At 45.5% G+C, this 19,731-nt stretch overlaps 1 protein-coding gene across 1 annotated transcript in view; it reads left to right on the top strand.

Moving 5' to 3' along the window:
• Window positions 1–19,731, top strand: part of LAMA1 (laminin subunit alpha 1) — a 124,007-nt gene that overhangs the window by 60,798 nt on the left and 43,478 nt on the right. Inside the window, exons 16-30 of the mRNA XM_061130669.1 lie at window positions 1,374–1,484; window positions 2,870–2,997; window positions 3,983–4,069; window positions 4,720–4,931; window positions 8,445–8,551; window positions 9,279–9,456; window positions 10,053–10,189; window positions 10,875–11,111; window positions 12,100–12,243; window positions 12,873–13,052; window positions 14,212–14,397; window positions 14,954–15,081; window positions 15,731–15,851; window positions 16,948–17,085; window positions 18,891–19,012. Coding sequence (XP_060986652.1) covers window positions 1,374–1,484; window positions 2,870–2,997; window positions 3,983–4,069; window positions 4,720–4,931; window positions 8,445–8,551; window positions 9,279–9,456; window positions 10,053–10,189; window positions 10,875–11,111; window positions 12,100–12,243; window positions 12,873–13,052; window positions 14,212–14,397; window positions 14,954–15,081; window positions 15,731–15,851; window positions 16,948–17,085; window positions 18,891–19,012 — 2,216 coding nt within the window. The remainder of the gene's footprint in view (window positions 1–1,373; window positions 1,485–2,869; window positions 2,998–3,982; window positions 4,070–4,719; window positions 4,932–8,444; window positions 8,552–9,278; window positions 9,457–10,052; window positions 10,190–10,874; window positions 11,112–12,099; window positions 12,244–12,872; window positions 13,053–14,211; window positions 14,398–14,953; window positions 15,082–15,730; window positions 15,852–16,947; window positions 17,086–18,890; window positions 19,013–19,731) is intronic.

The following is a 19,731-nucleotide window of genomic DNA, read 5'->3' as shown; positions in this document are numbered from 1 at the left end:
ATGGAAGTGGGAGCCTTGCCAGCTAGACTGGAAGGGGGAGTTACTGCTGGAGGGCAAGTGGGCGGGGCTTTGGAAGGCAATGTTGGTGTGAGCAGGGCTTTGGGGGGAAAGTGCTGGTGTGGGTGGAGCTTTGGGGGGAAAGTGCTGGTTTGGGCAGGGCTTTGGAGGGCAAGTACTGGTGTGGGTGTGGCTTTGGAGCAAAAGTGTGGGTGTGTGTGGGATGATGCTCAGGCAGGAACAGGAACCTCAAGTCTTCTTTGTCGGGGTTTGTGTCAAGCAGAACTCATTCTGTAATCCAACTCTTGCTCAGAAGCTGACTTAAAGAATCAGGCAGCTATTCACTGAGAATGGAATTTGGGGGAGCCCTGTAGCTGCCACACAGACCCCCAGGCGGCTGCCTGCTCAATGCGCATCTGTATAGAAGCTTGCTGTCCCCAGGGGAGCATGGCTGTGGGAGGTGATAGGGGACATTCCCAAGATCAGTGTGAATGAAGGCATTATACATTATTACTATAATGAAATACTCTCTAAGAATCCTTAGAACAATAGAAAACAAACCCATACCCCCTTGTGCCATGGCCCCAAGGGAGTGTGCCAGCCTCAAATTAATCATCCCCCAGCCCGCACTCTGGATGCGTTTCTTGTCTGCTGTTGCCCTGGGCGGCCCGTGGACAGGGGTCTTGCAGGTGTGCACACCTGGTGTTGAATCATTGTCTGAGCACCGAGGACCATAGCTAATGCTTCATGTTTCAGATTGCATGTCTGTCAAATAGAGTCAATTTCTCAGGGTCGCCAGGAGGATGACACGAAGTACAGTGTCTAGGGGACTCCTTGTCCCTGAATCTCCAAGTTGTCAGACCAGCACGATGACCAAGGGAAGCGTACCTGTAACATTTGTTTTATTAAACTGATGCTATTTGACACAGATGTGCATTTAACAATATGATGGCAACATTTTATAATTTTAAGCAAAAGAAAAAATAGCAGAGGGAAAAATATCCTCTCCATTTGAAATATTGGTTAAATGACTATTACATGATTTCTAAGAATGTTGCAGTGGAAAACTCCTATGATGTACGCTGGCTTACTGAAGAGCTATTAAGTTGCTGTGTGCATGTTTCTGCCTTTAAAACATATAAGGAACTGGATTATGGTGGTAGTTGCACCACTCAGTAAATTTACTGAAAAAAAAAAATCATTGAATCGTATGCATCATATGGGTGCATTTTATGGCATGTTTGGGCAAAAAACTAAGTTTTCTGTTCATGGAAGACTGAGTGGTTTTTTGTTTCTAACATACTGGGGAAAAGATGATTTGCATTTTGCATAAGAAGTTACCTTCACCTGTATGGTCACCTGTCCTTCTTTTGCAGTCCTGTCTCCCTGGCTATTACCGCGTGGACGGAATACTGTTCGGAGGCATCTGTCAGCCCTGTGAATGCCACGGCCATGCATCTGAGTGCGATGCTCATGGTGTTTGCTTTGTGAGTCTGAGACCTCATGTGCCTGTCCCCCACCCTGAAGTCCTGGCTCTACTCAGAAGTGATTTTTTAAAAAATGCTTCCTGCACAGGGAACATCCCTGCCTTTGTGAACCCCAAAGGAAATCTGGAGGTTTAAGTTCAAGACATAGACTATTTCCTGCTTTTTATTTCTTTTCTTTTTTTTTTTTTAAAGAAAAGTTGCTTTGGTAATAATAGAAAAGGGAGGTATCATTTCACAGCAGGTTTTTTCTTAGGACAATAAATAATGATTTATGTCACAAGACTAAAAAGTAACATAAAGGTAGAAAACGTCCACTGATTAAGCCAAAAAGATCAGATCTTTTAAATGCAAGTGCTAGTAGATTTTAACATTATATTACATAGTATATCATAAGAGGAATAATAAGATATCTGATAGTCTCCCTCATTTGTGCGATATATAATGCTTCATCGTTGTTAGCAGATGAACTCTGCAAACAAGTTCTTCTTTCATGCAGTAGGAGTTGAAACAGGGCTTAACAAATATGTGGTTTATCTTGAGAATGAACTTTGGGGCAGATACAGGGCGAGACTTGTTTTTTAACTTCAGTCAGGAATTCTTTTAGGCTTTTGTGCCTGGGAGCCAGGCCACACTCCTGGGCTCTAATGGATTCACCACTCAGAGACGGAATGAATGTGTATGGTAATCAGCCAAACCCTATTCACCCGCACTGCACAGAGGGAGGTTCATGCTTTTTCCCTAAGTGATTGATTGAGTAGCAGGGCAGGGAAAATTTAATGATCAGACCCATGGGGAAGACCTCGGCGTGGTGCCGCCCATTGCTTATTCTTTCTGGAGCCTCATTTTTCTGTTTCTTTGGAAAGACAGATTTTATTTAGCTCTTTGTTCGTGTCTTTGTTCTCTACAAGTGAAGTGTCTGTAGGGTGGTGTGGAAGGATGGCTTGCACGCAGACTCAGACTTCCCACGATAAGTTCCTCAAGCTCAGTTGCCCATTGCTTAATGACGTTGTTGCTCCTTTAAAAGCTCTCTCCCTCTTCCTTTTGGGTTTGGAGACCTCTTCCCACACTTGGGCTGGTGGTGGGGGTGTCCACTTCCTGCACCCTCTGCCATCCAGGATCCCAGAGCAGCTCTTTGAACCATTTTGTTACTGCAGAGGAGACCGAGTATAGTGGTTGGAAATGAAAGGTCTCTTGCTTCCTGTTTTCACAAATTAAAAGATTTTATCAGCCGGTCTGGAATTAGGCAGCCTCTCCTCATAGAGGAGTGTTTGGTGACTTGCTTTAGTGTTTTGCCTTTTTTTTTCTGCTTGGACTGCAAGTTGTTTGTGGCTAACTCTGAGGCCCGCTCAGCGGGCCAGAGCCAAGCCTCTCCACATGTGTCCTAGGCATGCCAGCACAACACCACCGGGGACCACTGCGAGCGCTGCCTGCCCGGCTTCTATGGACTGCCTTCCCGAGGGACCCCCAGGGACTGCCAGCCCTGCGCTTGCCCGCTCTCCACCGCCTCCAACAGGTAAGCCTGGCTCCTCCACTAGCCCGTCCTGCCCCGAGGGGCCAGGGTTCCCATCCAGACCCGCACTGATGTCTTCAGAGCAAGACCTGTGTGCAATGAGAGTGTGAATTTGCCCCATGGTAATTAACTGGGACTAGAGATGGAGGAAAAGACTCTGTCTTTTAAAAAAAGTTTGACGTCTTGAAGTATATAAGGCAAGTTGTGTGGTGGCAAGGACATTTGCCTGCCTTTTTTCCTCTTGGTCTAATGTTGATCATCACTTCCTTCAATGTGTGTGCCTACCAGTGGGCTAGGAAGTAGAGGGGGACATGGATATGAATAAAACTTGTTCCGGGGCTTCAGGAGTATTTGAGCTAATGATCAAAATATGTAAATATGAGGCTCATTGGGAATGAACTGAATTCATTAAGTTGATTCAGCAAATCTTTATTGAGTGCCTGGTATGTGCTGGGTATCATGGTAGGTGTCCTGAGCATCAGACTGTTTAGCTGTGGCTGCTGGCACCATGGCATCCACTGTGTGATCATGAGGACAGGGGAAGTATGTCCACTGTGCAGGGGGCATCTACCAGGGGCGATGCCCTGAGGAACCTCTCAATCTGAGATTTGCAGGAGGAGAGGAAATTGGAAGTGAACTTGCTCTTGGCCAGTGTGGGCAGCTCTGAGGCAGGCAGCCCAGCCCCAGGGACTGGAGGAGAGGAACTTGGCTTGAGCCTCAGAGCCGGCCTCCTGGAGGAGACCGCTGAGGAGGGCATTGAGGGTGAGCCGGTGAGCCCAGACAGAGTGGGAAGAATCGCAGCCCAGGTCAACGGACAAACAGGGAGTGTCTAGTGCCCACTGGGTGGGCCGTGTGATTGGGGGCCTTCATTTCTGGGCTAAGGAGTGAAGGTATGTAAGGACAGGAGTGATGGGAGTCAAGCATTTTAATATTTAGGAGTTCTGCACCATTCACCAGAGAAGTGCATTCATCTCTGCTGTTTTGTCAGTTTCAGCCCCACCTGCCACCTGGATGATGGGGACGAAGTGGTGTGTGACCAGTGTGCCCCGGGATACATGGGGGATTGGTGCGAGAGGTACTCCTTCAACTCAAGTGGTTTCCAGAAATGTTTACAATGAATTCTGTGTTTGTTTTTAAATGTGTAGTTACGTGTGGCTTTATAGTTTTTGATATGTAATTATTATTTTATAGACTCAGAGAAGCCAGTTGATCAATTAGAAAATTAATGTTGAAAGTCCATGGGAATACTTTGATCTCTCTGAGCTAACCTGAGTTCTCATCAGTAGCAATGGGAAACAGCCAGGAGTTTGTACATCTGTTCACACATTTGAATGTCCTTTTACTCTGGATAATTCCACAAGTGAGAGCTAGTTTGATAGAAGTGTCTCCTGGCGCCCGGAGGCCAGGGGCTGTCTTTCCCATGTGAGTCTTGGTGCCAAGTCTAGCTGGTCTCCATGGGAGGTGGCCTCCCTGAATGGTGGGGCCAAGTTGCCCGGGTCCGGAGCCTGTCCCAGGAGATTGTTGGCTTATTTAGATACACTCCCCATGCCTCACAATGAGTGATGGGATCTGTGAATGCCTGAACTGGGAGCCGCGTTCCTCTCACAGAAAATCTTAGGTAAAGAGTCAGTATGATTGATTAACCACTCAGAGAGTCCCTGGATGATGGGGTACAGTCTACAGTAATTGCATTTGTGCGCATCTCTGTCTCCATCTTTTATACAGATGTGCAGACGGTTACTATGGAAACCCAACAGTGCCCGGAGACTCCTGCGTCCCATGCAACTGCAGCGGCAACATTGACCTCTTGGAGCCTGGGAGCTGTGATTCTGTCACCGGAGAATGCCTGCGATGCCTTGGGAACACCGATGGCCCCCACTGTGAGAGGTGTGCTGACGGTTTCTACGGGGATGCGGTGACCGCGAAGAACTGCCGTGGTGAGTGTGTGGGCTGTCGCAGTTGGGTCCACTCCTTACCGCCTTGTGAAGACTCCACTCATCTCGTTCTCATGCTCAGTCGCTAAATCATGTCGGGCTCTTTTTTGACCCCATGGACTGTAGCCCACCAGGCTCCTCTGTCCGTGGGATTTCTCAGGCAAGAGTACTGGAGTGGGTTGCCAGTTCCTCCTTCAGGGAATCTTTTTGACCCAGGGATTGAACTTGAGTCTCCTGCATTGGCAAGTAGATTCTTTACTCCTGAGCCACTGGGGAAACACCTCCATCCATCTACCTACCATCAAACAGTGCTCGTCCAGGAGGTCACCTGACCCCATCTGCACTGGGTTAGCTCGATCAGGTACTCCAAATGGAGGTCAAGCGGCCTAGAAAACACGCAGCCTCCCATTTCAGGAGGAAGTGGTACTCATAGAGTGCCGGCACTGCTCCCAAGGACTGCGGAGGTGAAGGAAGCCTGTCCCGTTTGTCAGGTAGATGCTAAGGGCTTCTTCAGGCAGATGGGATTTCAAGATGTGGAGTGGGAAATGGGGAGACCCTCGCCCCCAAATTGTAACATCTCAGCAGTTTTTGCCTGAACTGCTGACTCCGCATCGCTCTGCAAGGCTCAACTCAGACCCTTGAAATGACAGACCATGCAGAATCAGTTACTGAGAAAAGCAAATTTCAAATTCCCAGGATGACAAACTTATAGCCTTAGGGCTGATATAGCTCTCAGATTTACTTTTTGCATGGTTCTTGAAAAAGGAATGAAAGAGTAAAAATTGCAGTGATATGTTATTTTGATGCATGCATGTTAAGATGCTTCAGTTGTGTCTGACTCTTTGTGACCCTGTAGACTGTAGCCCTCCAGGCTCCGTCTGTCCATGGGATTCTCCAAGCAAGAATACTGGAGGGGGTTGCCATGCCCTCCTCCAGGGGATCCTCCCCACACAGGGATCAAACCCGTGTCTCTTATATCACCTGCATTGACAGGCGGGTTCTTTACCACTAGCACTGTCTTTTTGATAGTGAAATGGCTCAGTCATGTCTGACTCCGCGGCCCCATGGACTGTAGCCTGCCAGGCTCCTCCGTCCATGGGATTTTCCAGGCAAGAATACTGGTGTGGGTTGCATTTCCTTCTCCAGGGGATCTTTCCGACCCAGGGATTGAACCCGGGTCTCCCGCACTGCAGACAGACTCTTTACCATCTGAGCCAATAGGGAAGCCCCTTTTGATGATTTCACCTTTTTGATGATTTCCTATACTGAAGCCCTACTATGCTATTACAATGTAGAGACACAAGAGGGAGCCAGTGATACAGAAAACATGCTGCCCTAGGAGCACAAGAGATGAACAAGGTGTTAATCGCCCTGGGGCTATGAACCTGACATTCAGCACCTTGATTGATTATCATAGGACATGATAATTATCATAACTATGATAACCTGTAATTGTGTAAAGCTTCAAAGTTTACAGAATGCCTTCACCATTCTCACGGCTTTTCTTTTCATGCTTATTGTAAACCTTGATGATAGTTCATTTGTCATTTATTGCATGTCTGTTACTTCCCAGGCACGATGCTGAGTATTGTGATGGGAGCTGGAACTTTATCAGACTTGTAAACCCCAAGTCTAGTGGGGAGCTTATACAGGCTGGTGTAGCAGGGAAGCACATGTGTGGGTTCAGGGTTTTAGGGTCTGAATAACACAGGGTCACGTCCAGGGTCACATGGTCACCAAGCAGCCATGTGATATTAGGCAAATTTATTAACTTATCCTAGCTGCTATTTCCTCATGCGTAAAATGGACATAATTATATGTGTACACTAGGCCTTCCTGAAAAATAAATGGGATAACAAATTTAAAGTTCTAGACAGTAAATAAATGGTAGCAATTATAATTGCTAGCAATAAGAGCAGTGATTTTTATCATTTTTCTGTATCAATAGTGTCCGATAGAAATGCAAGCCATACGTGTAATTGAAAATTTTCTAAGAGCCACCTTTTAAAAAGTATAAAGAAATAGATGGAATAGATTTTAATAACACATGTATTTAACTCAATATATAGAAAGTGTTATTTTATCATGTAATCAAGTTTTCAAAGTGTTAATGAGATGACTGCTTTCTTTTTTTAATTAAATTTTTTTGGCTTTATTTTTTTAAATAATGAGTCTTCAAAATTCAGTGCATCTTTTATAGCCCATCCTAATTAGTATGGGCTTCCCAAGTGACTCAGTGGTAAAGAATTGGCCTGCAATGCAGGAGGCACAAGAGACCCGGGTTCAATCCCTTGGTAGGGAAGATCCCCTGGAGAAGGAAATGACAGCCCACTCCAGTATTCTTGCCTGGGAAATCCCATGGACAGAGGAGCCTGGTGGGCTACAGTCCATGGGGTTGCAAGAGTCTGACTTGACTTAGTGACTAAACAACAACAATAATAAGGATGCTGAATTTTCATCAGAACTACTTGATCTACATTTAGGTTAAATAAAATTTAGTATTCAAACACATTTACAAGTTTTCCATCATATTTTGCTTTATGTACATCCAGCCTGACATAGCTGTGTGATCTATGGTAAATTATATCATCTTTCTAAGTCTTAGATTTCTCACCAAAGAGAAAAATGTTAGTGCTCCCCTTCTGTGTTTGTTATGAAGGTTAATTCATTTATTTCACATTTTGACTGTAACATGACAGACACAAGCTGACAGGTGTATGCCCTGCAAAGCCTGCCCCACACAGTGTGCCTGGGCCTGAGATATTTCGTGACGTTTTTCTTACATGATTATGCCACCGGACAGAGAGTGTGCATTTTCTAAGCCCAAGCATTCCTAGATAGTACACATCCTGGGATATCTTGTCGGTGAACATATTACAAACTTTAAATGAGGTGCATATTGACAGCTATAGTATGAAGATCAATTAAACCTTTCTTGGACTCGTTAAATTGCATCACTTTGACAAGGTGAGGGACTCTGTAGCTTTAAACATCAATATTCTGGCTGGAGATGAAACTGCAACCTCAGGCCTGAATGCCTGAGTCAAAGGACTCAGGTCTTAGAATAAGAAATATTTCAAATTAAATCGTGAACTATAATATTACTTATCTACATGGCTGTAACTCAACTTAAAATATTTATATAGGATTGGAATGAGCAAATGGCTAAATCGATTTTGAAATCTTCTTTGCATGTTTTTTATGAAGATTGGTTGATATACATTGGCAGCTCATTTAAAAAATTTCAAGGAATTCATGAAATTGGTTAAGCTCATTTGCAGATTATTACCTTAATAGTTTCAGTACATTTTTTTTCTCTGTGATAGTTCCTTCCACCAACCTTATTTTGGCTCACTCAGAAAAAGAGTAAATTTTTAAAGTTATTGCAAAGCAATCATTTTGTTTTCATTTTCCGATTTGCAACATGAATGTGTAAAATTTCTCCTTTGGGGATTAAGGGATTATATAAGAGCCATATCCAGAAATAGGCACAAATACGTCTTCTGTGTGTGTTAGCCTGTGAATGTCATGGCCAAGGCTCCCTTTCTGCCGTCTGCCACCCGGAAACTGGACTCTGTGGCTGCAAACCACACGTGACCGGACAACGGTGTGACCAGTGCTTGGTAAGATGCCTCCAGGTCCTCTCGGACAGTTCGTGTGTGTGTCAGTGTTGATGTCTGGAACTGGTTCAGATGAAATGGGATCACAACTGGCAGAAAGAGTGGGTGCCTGCCGCACGGTGGTGGGAGCAGCTGGGCACCCCCGTCTGGAGAGTATGTATCAGTTCCCAGGGAAGGGGGATGGGGTCCTGAGTCCTTTGTGAGCATGTGACAAGTGCAGGTGCTGATTTGAGAAATGTTCTAGTAGGTACTTTTGTTTTTGTCATTTAGTCCCTAAGTCATGTCCAACTCTTTGCCACCCCGTGGACAGCAGCATGCCAGGCTCCTCTGTCCTCCGCTCTCTCCTGGAGTTTGCTCAAACTCATGTCCCTTGGGTCGGTGGTTAGTAGCTTGCTGCTGCTGCTAAGTCGCTTCAGTCGTGTCCGACTCTGTGCGACCCTATAGACGGCAGCCCACCAGGCTCCTCTGTCCCTGGGATTCTCCAGGCAAGAACACTGGAGTGGGTTGCCATTTCCTACTCCAATGCGTGCATGCATGCATGCATGCTAAGACGCTTCAGTCGTGTCTGACTCCGTGCGACCCCATGGACGGCAGCCCATCAGGCTCCTCTGTCCACAGAATTCTCCAGGCAAGAGTACTGGAGTGGGTTGCCATTTCCTTCTTCATTAGTCGGTACTAGTCACTGACTAAAATCTGTTCTGTCTTCCTCCGCTCTGCCCCCATGAAACAGTACGGCTACTATGGGCTGGACACGGGGCTCGGGTGCCTGCCCTGTAACTGCGGTGCCGGCTCCCTGTCGGATGACTGCACGGCGGAAGGCCAGTGTCTCTGCGTCCCGGGTGTGGCTGGGGAGAAGTGCGACAGGTGTGCCCGTGGCTTCTATTCCTACCAGGACGGTGGCTGTACACGTAAGCGCTGGAATCCGGCATTTCAGACTTCCCTGTATTGCCTAAACTTTTCTCCTTCGACTTCGGACTAATTCTGTTAAGTTCCTTTACGTTTTTTCTTTACATGTAGGATTTCATCCCTTTTTTTCTGTCTCCTGATCCCTGTTCTGGGAAGTCCATAAGCCTTGACTGTGAGCTTAGGCTAATGACTTTCCTTAGCTTCGTTCTCCATCCGTCAAGAGGAGAGGCCGATTAGACTCCATCCAGGAGTTACTGTCAAGGTGGTGCTTAGAGTTCTCGGCACAGTGATTGGCACACAGAGGCTCAGTAAGCATTAGCTGCCTGCCCTCTCCACCTGCGGAGGCCTTGCCTGGCCTTCTCTCTGTTTCTCCTCTGCCTCCTGATCATCTCTCATGCATCAGCCTCTCTTCAACAAGGAGGAGCCTCCGCCTCTCATGAGACATGGTGGGGTCCTGGGGATCATGAGGTCTCTTCAGGAACTACAGGAGTGGTTGAGATTATTAACACAGGCAGACACTCTGCAGCAGCAGCATCTTGACTCCTTTGGTTGACCCGATGGTCCTGATTCCTAACAAGACCCCGTATCTCTCTCATAGCCTGCGACTGTGCTCACACCCAGAACACCTGTGACCCAGAGACTGGGGAGTGTGTGTGCCCGCCTCACACTCGGGGTGCAGCATGCGAGGAGTGTGCAGACAGACACTGGGGCCACGACCTCGAGCTCGGATGCCAGGTGTGCGGGGTCACCTGCGTGTTTTCCCAGCTGAGAATTACTTCGCTGTGTCAGGCTTCATTCTTTTTCTTTTATCTATGTGCTTAATTTTAACCTGTTTGAGTAGCTTTATGGTTTCTAGTCATAACTCAGCACCTACGGTAGGAATCAAAGTGGAAGACGTGACATACTTAAAATACAATATTCTAAATTTTCTTCAAGAGCCTACTTGGAGAAATTGATGGGTTGGTATATGAAAATTTTATTTTCTTGCATTTTAAATATATCCTGCAATATATGCTATCTTCCAGAAGAAGGACATAAAGTGCTTTCCTGGGGCGGGGCACATATATCCATCTTCAGCAGTTCTGTTTTTCTGTGTTACTTTCGTCTGTTAAACTTGGAGTTTGCGTTTTGAAAACAGAGGGGACATTCCTCGAGATCTAAAATGATTCTGCTGGACTGCTTTGACCTACTGAGTAGATTGAATTTCAGTCTGCAACCGTGGCCCAGCATGCATGGGTTCAATGATGTCCAGCAATGTGGGTCCTGTCTCTTGATGGCTTGTGTCATGAGTCCAAAAAGCAGTAGTGAGAGAGGCCCTTTTGCTTGTATGGTTTCTCCAGGTTTCCTATCGTCCCCCTATGTGCACATTATGAAAATGTAGAAGCTACTTTTTGATTTATTTCACTGTTTTCTCTTCCAGGCCTGTAATTGCAGTAATGTGGGGTCAGCCAGCCAGCAGTGTGATGTAGTCACTGGCCATTGCCAGTGTAAGCCTGCATTTGGTGGACGGGCCTGCAACCAGTGCTCCCCAGGGTACAAAGGCTTCCCCGACTGTGTGGCCTGTGACTGTGACCCGAGGGGGACCCTGGCTGATGCCTGTGACCAGGAGCAGGGGCTCTGCAGCTGCGCCCAGGAGACCGGAGCCTGCTCTTGCAAGGTACAGACCTTGGCCCCACTTCCTTTCCACTTTCTCACTCGTCATCATGACTTCGGGGCTTTCACTATTTAAGTAAGCACCTGGCTTCTAGACGCTTCTCTTAATGATTTTGCACCACCTTCTGGGTCTGAGGTTAAATTCTGTGTGTGCTCTTCTAGAGTGATGGATGATGCTTTAGATGGAATTTGTACAGTTTATTACAAGTGTCAGATGATGGAACTGATTTGAAAACCACGCCGAGTTTTCTGTCATGTGTTCCTGTTGGCTGAGTAGCCAATCTGTCTTGAATATACAGGTGAAATAGATAACAGGGCTTCAGGAAGATGTGTGGTTGTTCAGCTGGTAAGTAACTATTCTCTTGTGCCTGCTGGGCAGACTGGAGGAAATGTGCATTGATTATTTCACCAGGAGGTTAGATTTCAACATCATCCCTAACTCTGTGTATTTTCATTCGTTTTCCCATTGTGCTTTGTCACTAGAAGGTCCTTGACCACTCTCTCTGGTCCTTTCCTTGGGTCCAGGAGATGGAAGCCTGGCCCTGGGTTGACTGGTGGTGGGGGGATGGAGGGGAAACTCGAGTGGATCAGGGGTGGTCCTCAGTGGATGCGTGCTCGGTTCCCCGTATCTGTGGTCTCACTTCTCACCACGGACGGTCAGTGCAGGGCAACTGGCCCAAGGCTCTTCCCCTGACTGCTCACCAGTCCCCTGGGGACTCACTCCAGGAGGATCCAGGCCCCCTCCTGGAGACTCACGAGGGTGTCTGCATTTTCCTGAAGCTTCCGAGACAATTCAGATGATCAGCTGAGCTTGGGAATCACTGATTCTGAGAGAACTGATGCTCAGAGAGGTTGAGGCGCCAGCCTAAGAAGCAGCTGGTTCATCCATGCCTATTCATCCAAAATGGTTTCTTTGATTTCATTTCTGTTTGTTCAGAAACCGTGTCTCCTTTTCTCAAGTAGAAGTGAGTCTGTCGCTTTGTCCCCTTTAGGAAAATGTCGCTGGTCCTCAGTGCGGTGAGTGCCGAGCTGGCAGCTTTGCTCTGGATGAGGCGAACCCTCGGGGATGCACGCCCTGCTTTTGCTTCGGGCTGTCGCAGCTGTGCTCGGAGGCCGAGGGCTACGTGAGGAAGCCGGTGAGTCACACGCGAGTTTAGTGTTCTGTTTTTGACCTTCTACCCTTGGGAGCTGGGTGCAGGTGGGAGAGACTGTCAAGTACTTGCATTGCATTTTCCTCTTACTGTGTCAGAAATTCTAGGAGGCTACCTTGAGATCATTAAGAATCAGAACTCTAGGATTTCCCTGGTGGTCCAGTGGCTAAAGACTTCGAGCACTCAATGCAGGGGGCCCAGGTTTGATCCCTGGTCGGGGAACTAAATCCTGCATGCCGCAGTAAAGATCCCACGAGCTGCAATTAAGACCTGTGAGACCTAAAAAATTAAAAGACTCAGAGCCCTGCCTCAGCTGTCCAGGAAGTAATCGGAGCAGGAACAACAACGTCAGTGTAGCTCTGTGCTAACCTGCCTGTAGCTTTAGTTGGAAGATGAAGTTACAGTGTCTCAGTGGTCTCCTTCATGTAGCTGAACATTGCCCAGTATAGCACTTTCAGTTCATTTTAGTCTGGATGTTTACATTTAAAAGAAAAGCCTTTCTTACTCCTGTTTGAGTAATGAAGCAATCTCACCTGAACAGCAAAGCCTCTGAGGTCCGAGGTGTGGAGTTCATTCACGTTCTGAAGTGGCTTTCTCCTCCCCTCCCTGACTAGGTGACGCTGGGCTCAGATCAGCCTCTCCTGCGTGTGGTTTCTCAGAGTAACCTCAAGGGCACGACCGATGGGGTGTACTACCAGGCCCCCGATGTCCTACTAGACGCCGTGACTGTCAGGCAGCAGGTCCACGCGGAGCCGTTTTACTGGCGGCTGCCCGGGCAGTTTCAGGGAGACCAGGTGAGACAAGCATCCAGCCTAGAGCCCCATCCACCTTTCCTGGGGGCAGAGGTGCCCCTGGAAGTCACAAGGGCCCTGGGTTGGCCTATTGCTAACTAGAGTGGGTGTTAGTCTCCTCTTCTGTGAGGGGATGGAGTGGTTAACACTTAGAAAAAGTCCTCCACATGAATGGTTCTTTTAACATTTCCATTAATTTTAAGGGGCTTCCCTGGCGGCTCAGATGGTAAAGAATCTGCCTGCAATGCCGGAGACCCAGGTTCAATCCCTGCGTCAGGAAGATCCCCTGGAGAAGGGAATGGCTACCCACTCCAGTATTCTTGCCTAGAGAATCTCCATGGACAGAGGAGTCTGACAGGCTACAGTCCATAGGGTCACAGAGAGTTGGATAAGTGACTTAGCACACACACACATCATTTTAAAAGTCCTTTCAAGTGAAAGTCATATTCTTTTTCTCCTTTTTAAAGCAATCACTCAGCAAACATTTATTTTATTTTATTTTTTTTACTAATAGAGGCTTAATACAAGCCTGGGTGCTATGGCCTAGGAGGGTCTTCTCAAGAATTTGTCACCTATTTGGGGGGAAAAAAAGAAACCTGAAGACATCATTTGCGTTTTTGCTTATGTAAATACATGAGTCTGTGTGTGAATTCATCCTGGTTTTTGAAACTTGGAAATATGTGCTCCAGTGGTTATAGATCATGTTTAATTCAAAGGAGCTTAAAAATCATTAGAATGGTTATCACGTTGTTTTGTTACTTTGGAGCTCACCTTTGTTGCCGTCATCAAGAGAAAACGTTGGGAGGTGATGGGTTTGACTGTGACTTTGATGGTGGTGGTGGTGGTTTCAAGGGTGTACTTATCCCCAACCCATTGACTTGTATTCAGTACATAAATGCAGCTTTTTATAACCAAACACACCTTTATAAAGTGGTTTTTTAAAACTTTTAAAGGATTGTGTACTTAAGAACTATAGCTTGAATCAACTTAAGAATCTGGAACTAAGTAGAATTAGAAGGAAGCACATGTCAAACAACATATTACACTCACGTGATGTATTTTTAAGAGACAAGATTTCCTTCAAATGGCAGCAGGCTTATGCTGAAATATCTTTAAACCAAGGCTACGTCAGAGACGTAAACACCATTGTTCTCTCCGACAGCTCCTGGCCTACGGCGGCACGCTGCGCTACAGCGTGGCCTTCTACGCTTCCGATGGGATCGGCACCTCCAACCTGGAACCTCAGGTGCTCATCAAAGGAGGCCGGACCAGGAAGCAGGTCATCTACGTGGACGCACCAGCCCCCGAGAACGGAGTGAGGCAGGAGCAGGAAGTGGGGATGAAAGAGGTGACTGAGCGCTCTTTCCACATACACTCCTTGAGCTGGGAACTCTGTTCTGCATGTAATGAAATCATGAATAAGGTTTCTCTGCTGTAATAAGGAGAGAGTGAAGAAGAAGGTGTTGGGTCAAAATTCCAACGGGTTTAGCAAGATTTCTAAAAGGATTCAAATTTCTGTTCTCAAGAAATGCATGAGGCTCATGTTAATTTAGTGCGAATTGCAGTTTAAATCCTTTATCTGAGTACAGGAGTCTCAGCCGTATGGATATAATGGTTCTGGGTTTTTGGATGCCCTTGAGCGTGGGACATGTGTGTTCCTTCCTCCAGGAGAGGTCTACTGATTGTTCTTTCTGTGGCTGGCCCCAGGGAGGCGTTACGAGGTTGTGGATAAATGAGGTGGTGGGACTACTGCACCCAGCAAGTGACAGGAGAGCTTCCGTAGTTAAATTTAGGGTCACACACAGAGCTGGGCTTACTGCTGGAGAAATCTCTAAAGGAATTAAGTTCATGGGCCTCTGAGGATCTGTACCCTGACTTTAGTTGAATGTGCTTCTCATCTGCAGAATTTTTGGAAATATTTTAATTCTGTTTCTGAAGAACCTGTCACACGCTCAGATTTTATGTCCATTCTTAGCAACATTGAGTACATCCTCATCAAAGCTTCTTATGGCCAAGGATTACAGCAAAGCAGGTACTTGGAAATTTCTAGAATTTTTAATATGTCTTTCTTATTTGAAAGCAAACCTTAAGGACTTGGTTCACATCATCTCCCATTACCCCATGTTGTTAATATTTCTGTTCCTCACCAAAATCTTATTAAATATTAATATTATTATGAAGTATATGAAAATGACATAGATTATCCATCTCCTATAGTAATGTGGATATAACTTGTAAGTACGTGAGGATGATACCTTTCATACAAGCAACAAAACAGTTCTACCATTTTCTGCCCTTCAACTGCAAGGCCCATTCTTTGTCACAGTGCATCAAGAATGCCATCCCTTGCTCATTTAGTATCATAATACTTATCCCATAAAGAAAGCCACCTAAGTTATGGCCAGACTAGTACTTTGAGTTCTTTCAGGTGTGCTTTCTCTAACATTGTTCTTAAGTTCTGAAAATTTGGCCAAGGTCTTGCCCTGTGGAATGACTAATGTGCTTTTTGTGTGTTTTTACCCATTTCTTTTGTAACTGGGAACAGGAACTACCCTCCACCTGGCAGGAAAGTTCTGGTTTTCTAGGTGTGCCAACATGATTGTGTAATGTGCCGTTTCTGAAAATTCTCTTTGTAAATATTAGTGCCTGCTTTCACACTTCTTAACCCAATGGTTTCACAGAATCTCAAATATTTCAATGGAGGTCGGCAGAAAGGCGGAAGAGTCACACGCGGGCAGGGAGATGGCCTTCCTGTTAGAGAAGTGTCTGTGTCCTCCTGGCACGGCTGGACTCTCGTGTCAGGTAGGAGACAGTGGTTGAAACCTGGTTCCTGGTTTGGGGTTGAAATATGCTTGTTACAGCAGCTCTGAGTGATGAATAGCACTGTGCGTTTCTATTATGTCATTTTTTTTTCCCTTTTAAAAATTACTTGTGGTAACATAGGCATTTATCATCTTGACTGTTTCCAAAGTGTGCAGTTCAGTAGCAGGTGGGTCAGTTCATTCACCCTGCTGTACAACCAATCTTCAGAATTCTTCATCTTATAAAACTGAAACTCTGTACCCATTAAACACTTACCCCTATGGCCACCCCCAGACTCACCCTTCTACTTTCTGTCTTATGAAACTGCTACTCTAGGTCCTTCATATAGGTGGAGTCAAGCAGTATTTATCTTTTGGTGGCTGGCCAATTTCACAGGGCATGATGCCCTCAAGATTCATCTGTGTTGTAGCCCGTGTCAGAATCTGCTTCCTTCTTAAGGTTGAATAACATTCCACTGGATGGATGGAGCACATTGTGTTTATCCATCCATCCATTAGTGGACATTGGAGTTGCTTTCACCTTTGGCTATTGTCAATAATGCTGCTACAAACATGGGTGTACACATATGTCCAAGACCCTGGATTCAGTTCTTTGGGGTTTATACCCAGAAGTAGAATTGCTGGATCATGCAATAACTCTTTAGCTTTTTGATGAACCACCATACTAACCATCATACTGCTTTCCATAGTGACAGACTTTTCTTCGCTCCCACCAGCAAAGCAGCAGCGTTCCAGTTGCTTTTGATGAACCACCATACTAACCATCATACTGTTTCCCACAGTGACAGACTTTTCTTCGTTCCCACCAGCAAAGCAGCAGCATTCCAGTTGCTCCACCTCCCTGCCAACACTTATTATTTTCTGGGGTTTTTTTTGTTTTGTTTTTTGATAGTAACCATGTGAGCTGGCATCTCATGGTGGTTTTGATTTGCACTTCCATGATGATTAGTGATGCTGAGCGTCTTTTCATATGCCAGTCATCGATGCATCTTCTCTGGAGAAATGTATATTCAAGTCCTCTGCCCGTTTCTTAATCGGGTTTTTTGTTCACGTCCTTCCCTTTTGCATCCCTCCAGGACTGTGCACCTGGCTACCACAGAGGGAAGCTTCCAGAAGGTGATGGCAGGAGACCACGCCCTCTGCTGGCCTCATGTGTGCCCTGCAATTGCAACAACCACAGTGACACCTGTGACCCCGAAACCGGGAAGTGTCTGGTACGCTGGTTTGTGTGGGTGCTTGCCTGACGCTCGAAATTACAGTGGGCTCTGAGTGTCTCCTTTTCTGGTTTGAAATCACACCAGTTCCTTGATTTAGAGTATTTAAATTTAGCTAAATGTAAGGTACACAAATATTTCCTTCAGAAAGGTCTAGCTAAGTGGCCTGACATTTTTGGTGGGAATTCTTTTATAAACTCTTTGAATTTGTTTATGGTTATGAATCTGGAAATTAGTTAAGTGTCTCTTGTTTTTACTTGCAGTAGAGGTGGTACATGAGAACTTTCTGTCATAGAATTTGAAGGGTCACCTGGATATTTTTAGATGAGTTAAGGCCAAAGTTGAAAATGTATTTCTCTATGTAAAATATTGCTTTCTCCTTACCTTTAACAAAAAGTACTTGTTTTCCTGGAGGTCTTAGTGGGCATTTGCTTCCTGGATGTCTCCCCCTAGACCATCAGTGACATAAGGAGAGCTCTGACCATTGAAAAGGACCAAGAGCCTCAGACAGAAGCCTTGTGACCTTGACTGAAGACAAACTCTTGTGTCCAGGGTTTTGCTTTAGCCAACAAGATCTTATTGATAACACAGAAAAATCTGATATTTTTTCCCTACTCCTGAAATCTCATTCTTTATGATAACTCATGTGGGAACATTGGTTCCCTGTCTAAATTGTGCCAAGACTGACTTGATGCAGGCAAAATAGCTCATTCAAGGAAAATGAGCTGCCCACCAAGACATACCAAAGCCTCCTAGATCCTGGCTGTAGCCTCATCACAGGAACCGGGGCTCCGACAGCAGATTTGTCTTCCTCTTCTTTTATTCGGAAGCATCTTTCACATGCAGAATTTAAAGGCAGTCTCCCCTGGGAAAACTGTTAAACCATAGCCATGCACAGGTGAATTTAAAAGCTGAAATGTTGCATGGATTTTCTCAGTTAAAAAGATGTGTGTTCACCTTTGCTGACTCCATTAGATATCTGGGATTAAAGAATTGTTCCAGTCATTCAAGGTAAAATGAAGATGCAGATAGCTACAACACTATTAAAAAATTTATTCATTCTAATCAGTTCATGCCCCAGGCAAAAGTAAAGTCCTAATACTGAAAACAAGAAAATCTTATTTAAGGATTTAAGGAGAATTGATTTCAGGCAACTTTGGGCAAGATGTAATTAGCTAGGAAGGCCCCTTGGCCCATCACAGAGACAAAGGTCATGTGGATAGTTGGGGAAATTCATGGTTCTTTCGTGATGCATCTTTCCTTGGGGCAACTAATCATTTAACAAGATTAGGTACTCCTAGGGGCACTAAATAGGCTTCCCAGGTGGTTCTAGTGGTAAAGAACCTGCTGCCAATGCAAGAGATGTGGGTTCGATCCCTGGGTCAGGAAGATCCCCTGAAGGAGGGCATGGCAACCCACTCCAGTATTCTTTTTTTTTTTCCCATTTATTAATTGGAGGCTGATTACTTTACAATATTGTAGTGGTTTTTGTATTCTTGCCTGGAGAATCCCGTGGGTAGAGGAGCCTGGCGGGCTACAGTCCATAAGGTCACGAAGAGTTGGACATGATTCAGTGACTCAGCATGCACACACACAGTGGATGAATGCAGTCTTACAGTGAATGAAGGCCGCAGAGCTGCCAATGTTCAGGATTTTTAAAATATGACCAAAAATGCTCCCTTGAGAATTAAAAAAAAAACTGTCAACTGATGTGAATTGGGGGTGTTGCTGGGCTGTCTCCAGATGAGGAGGTGTTCTAACGGTTTCCCATTGTTTTCCTCTCCTTTTGAAACGTGGAATCCCAGAACTGTGGCCACAACACCTCTGGCAACCACTGTGACACGTGTGCCCCTGGGTACTATGGGAAGGTGACCGGCTTGGCCAGTGACTGCTCTCCGTGCACCTGTCCTCACGGCCTCCCTGCCAGGTGAGCACACAGGTGTGCTGGCATGCCTGCACCGCCCACCGCTGAAGCTGGATTGCTTCCACGGCCAGCTTCACTTTCCAGGGTTTCCGTGTGAGCCATCTTAGTGGATCCTCTTCGTGTGTCCAGAAAAACACATTTTAAGAAAAAATGTTCATTCTCCCAGTATTCAAAGAGAATTGTTGCAAAAAACAGTGCGTTAGTACTGTTAGAATGAAACTATTAAAGGAGGCTCAGGTTTGGTTTTTTTGAAGACTAGTTTTAGCCTCCAACCTGCATATACAGTGTGCCCAGAGAAGAATTATTATTAATTTTATGAAGAATGTTATGAAGAAGTCAGTTCCTATTTAATGTAAGGTGTTGGGATTAGAATGTATGTATGCTGATGACTGATGAAGTTCAGAAATGTTGCGTGGCGGTGAAATTTGGGTCAGATTCCACCTTGTACACATGATGCTTGTACAGAATTATCTGAACACGTAAAAAATACCAGAGATTTTCACTTGAAATTGGAATATCTGGGGGTCTTTTTTGGTTTCAATGAAAATTGTAATTCATAAATAACATTTTATTCTTGCTTTGAGTATTTGATAAGGCATTGAACATTATAGATCAAATACCAACTTTTTGTATACTGAAATGAAGATTTCCTTTTAATATTTGTTTGAATTTTGTCTCTTTTGTTGTCTCCAAGTAAGTGTCGCTTGACGTTGAATACCTAA

Source organism: Dama dama, chromosome 27, assembly GCF_033118175.1.
Source record: "Dama dama isolate Ldn47 chromosome 27, ASM3311817v1, whole genome shotgun sequence".
Classification (NCBI taxonomy): Eukaryota; Metazoa; Chordata; class Mammalia; order Artiodactyla; family Cervidae; genus Dama; species Dama dama.
Note: the sequence above shows the minus strand (reverse complement) of the source record. Positions and strands in the feature narration are given on the sequence as shown.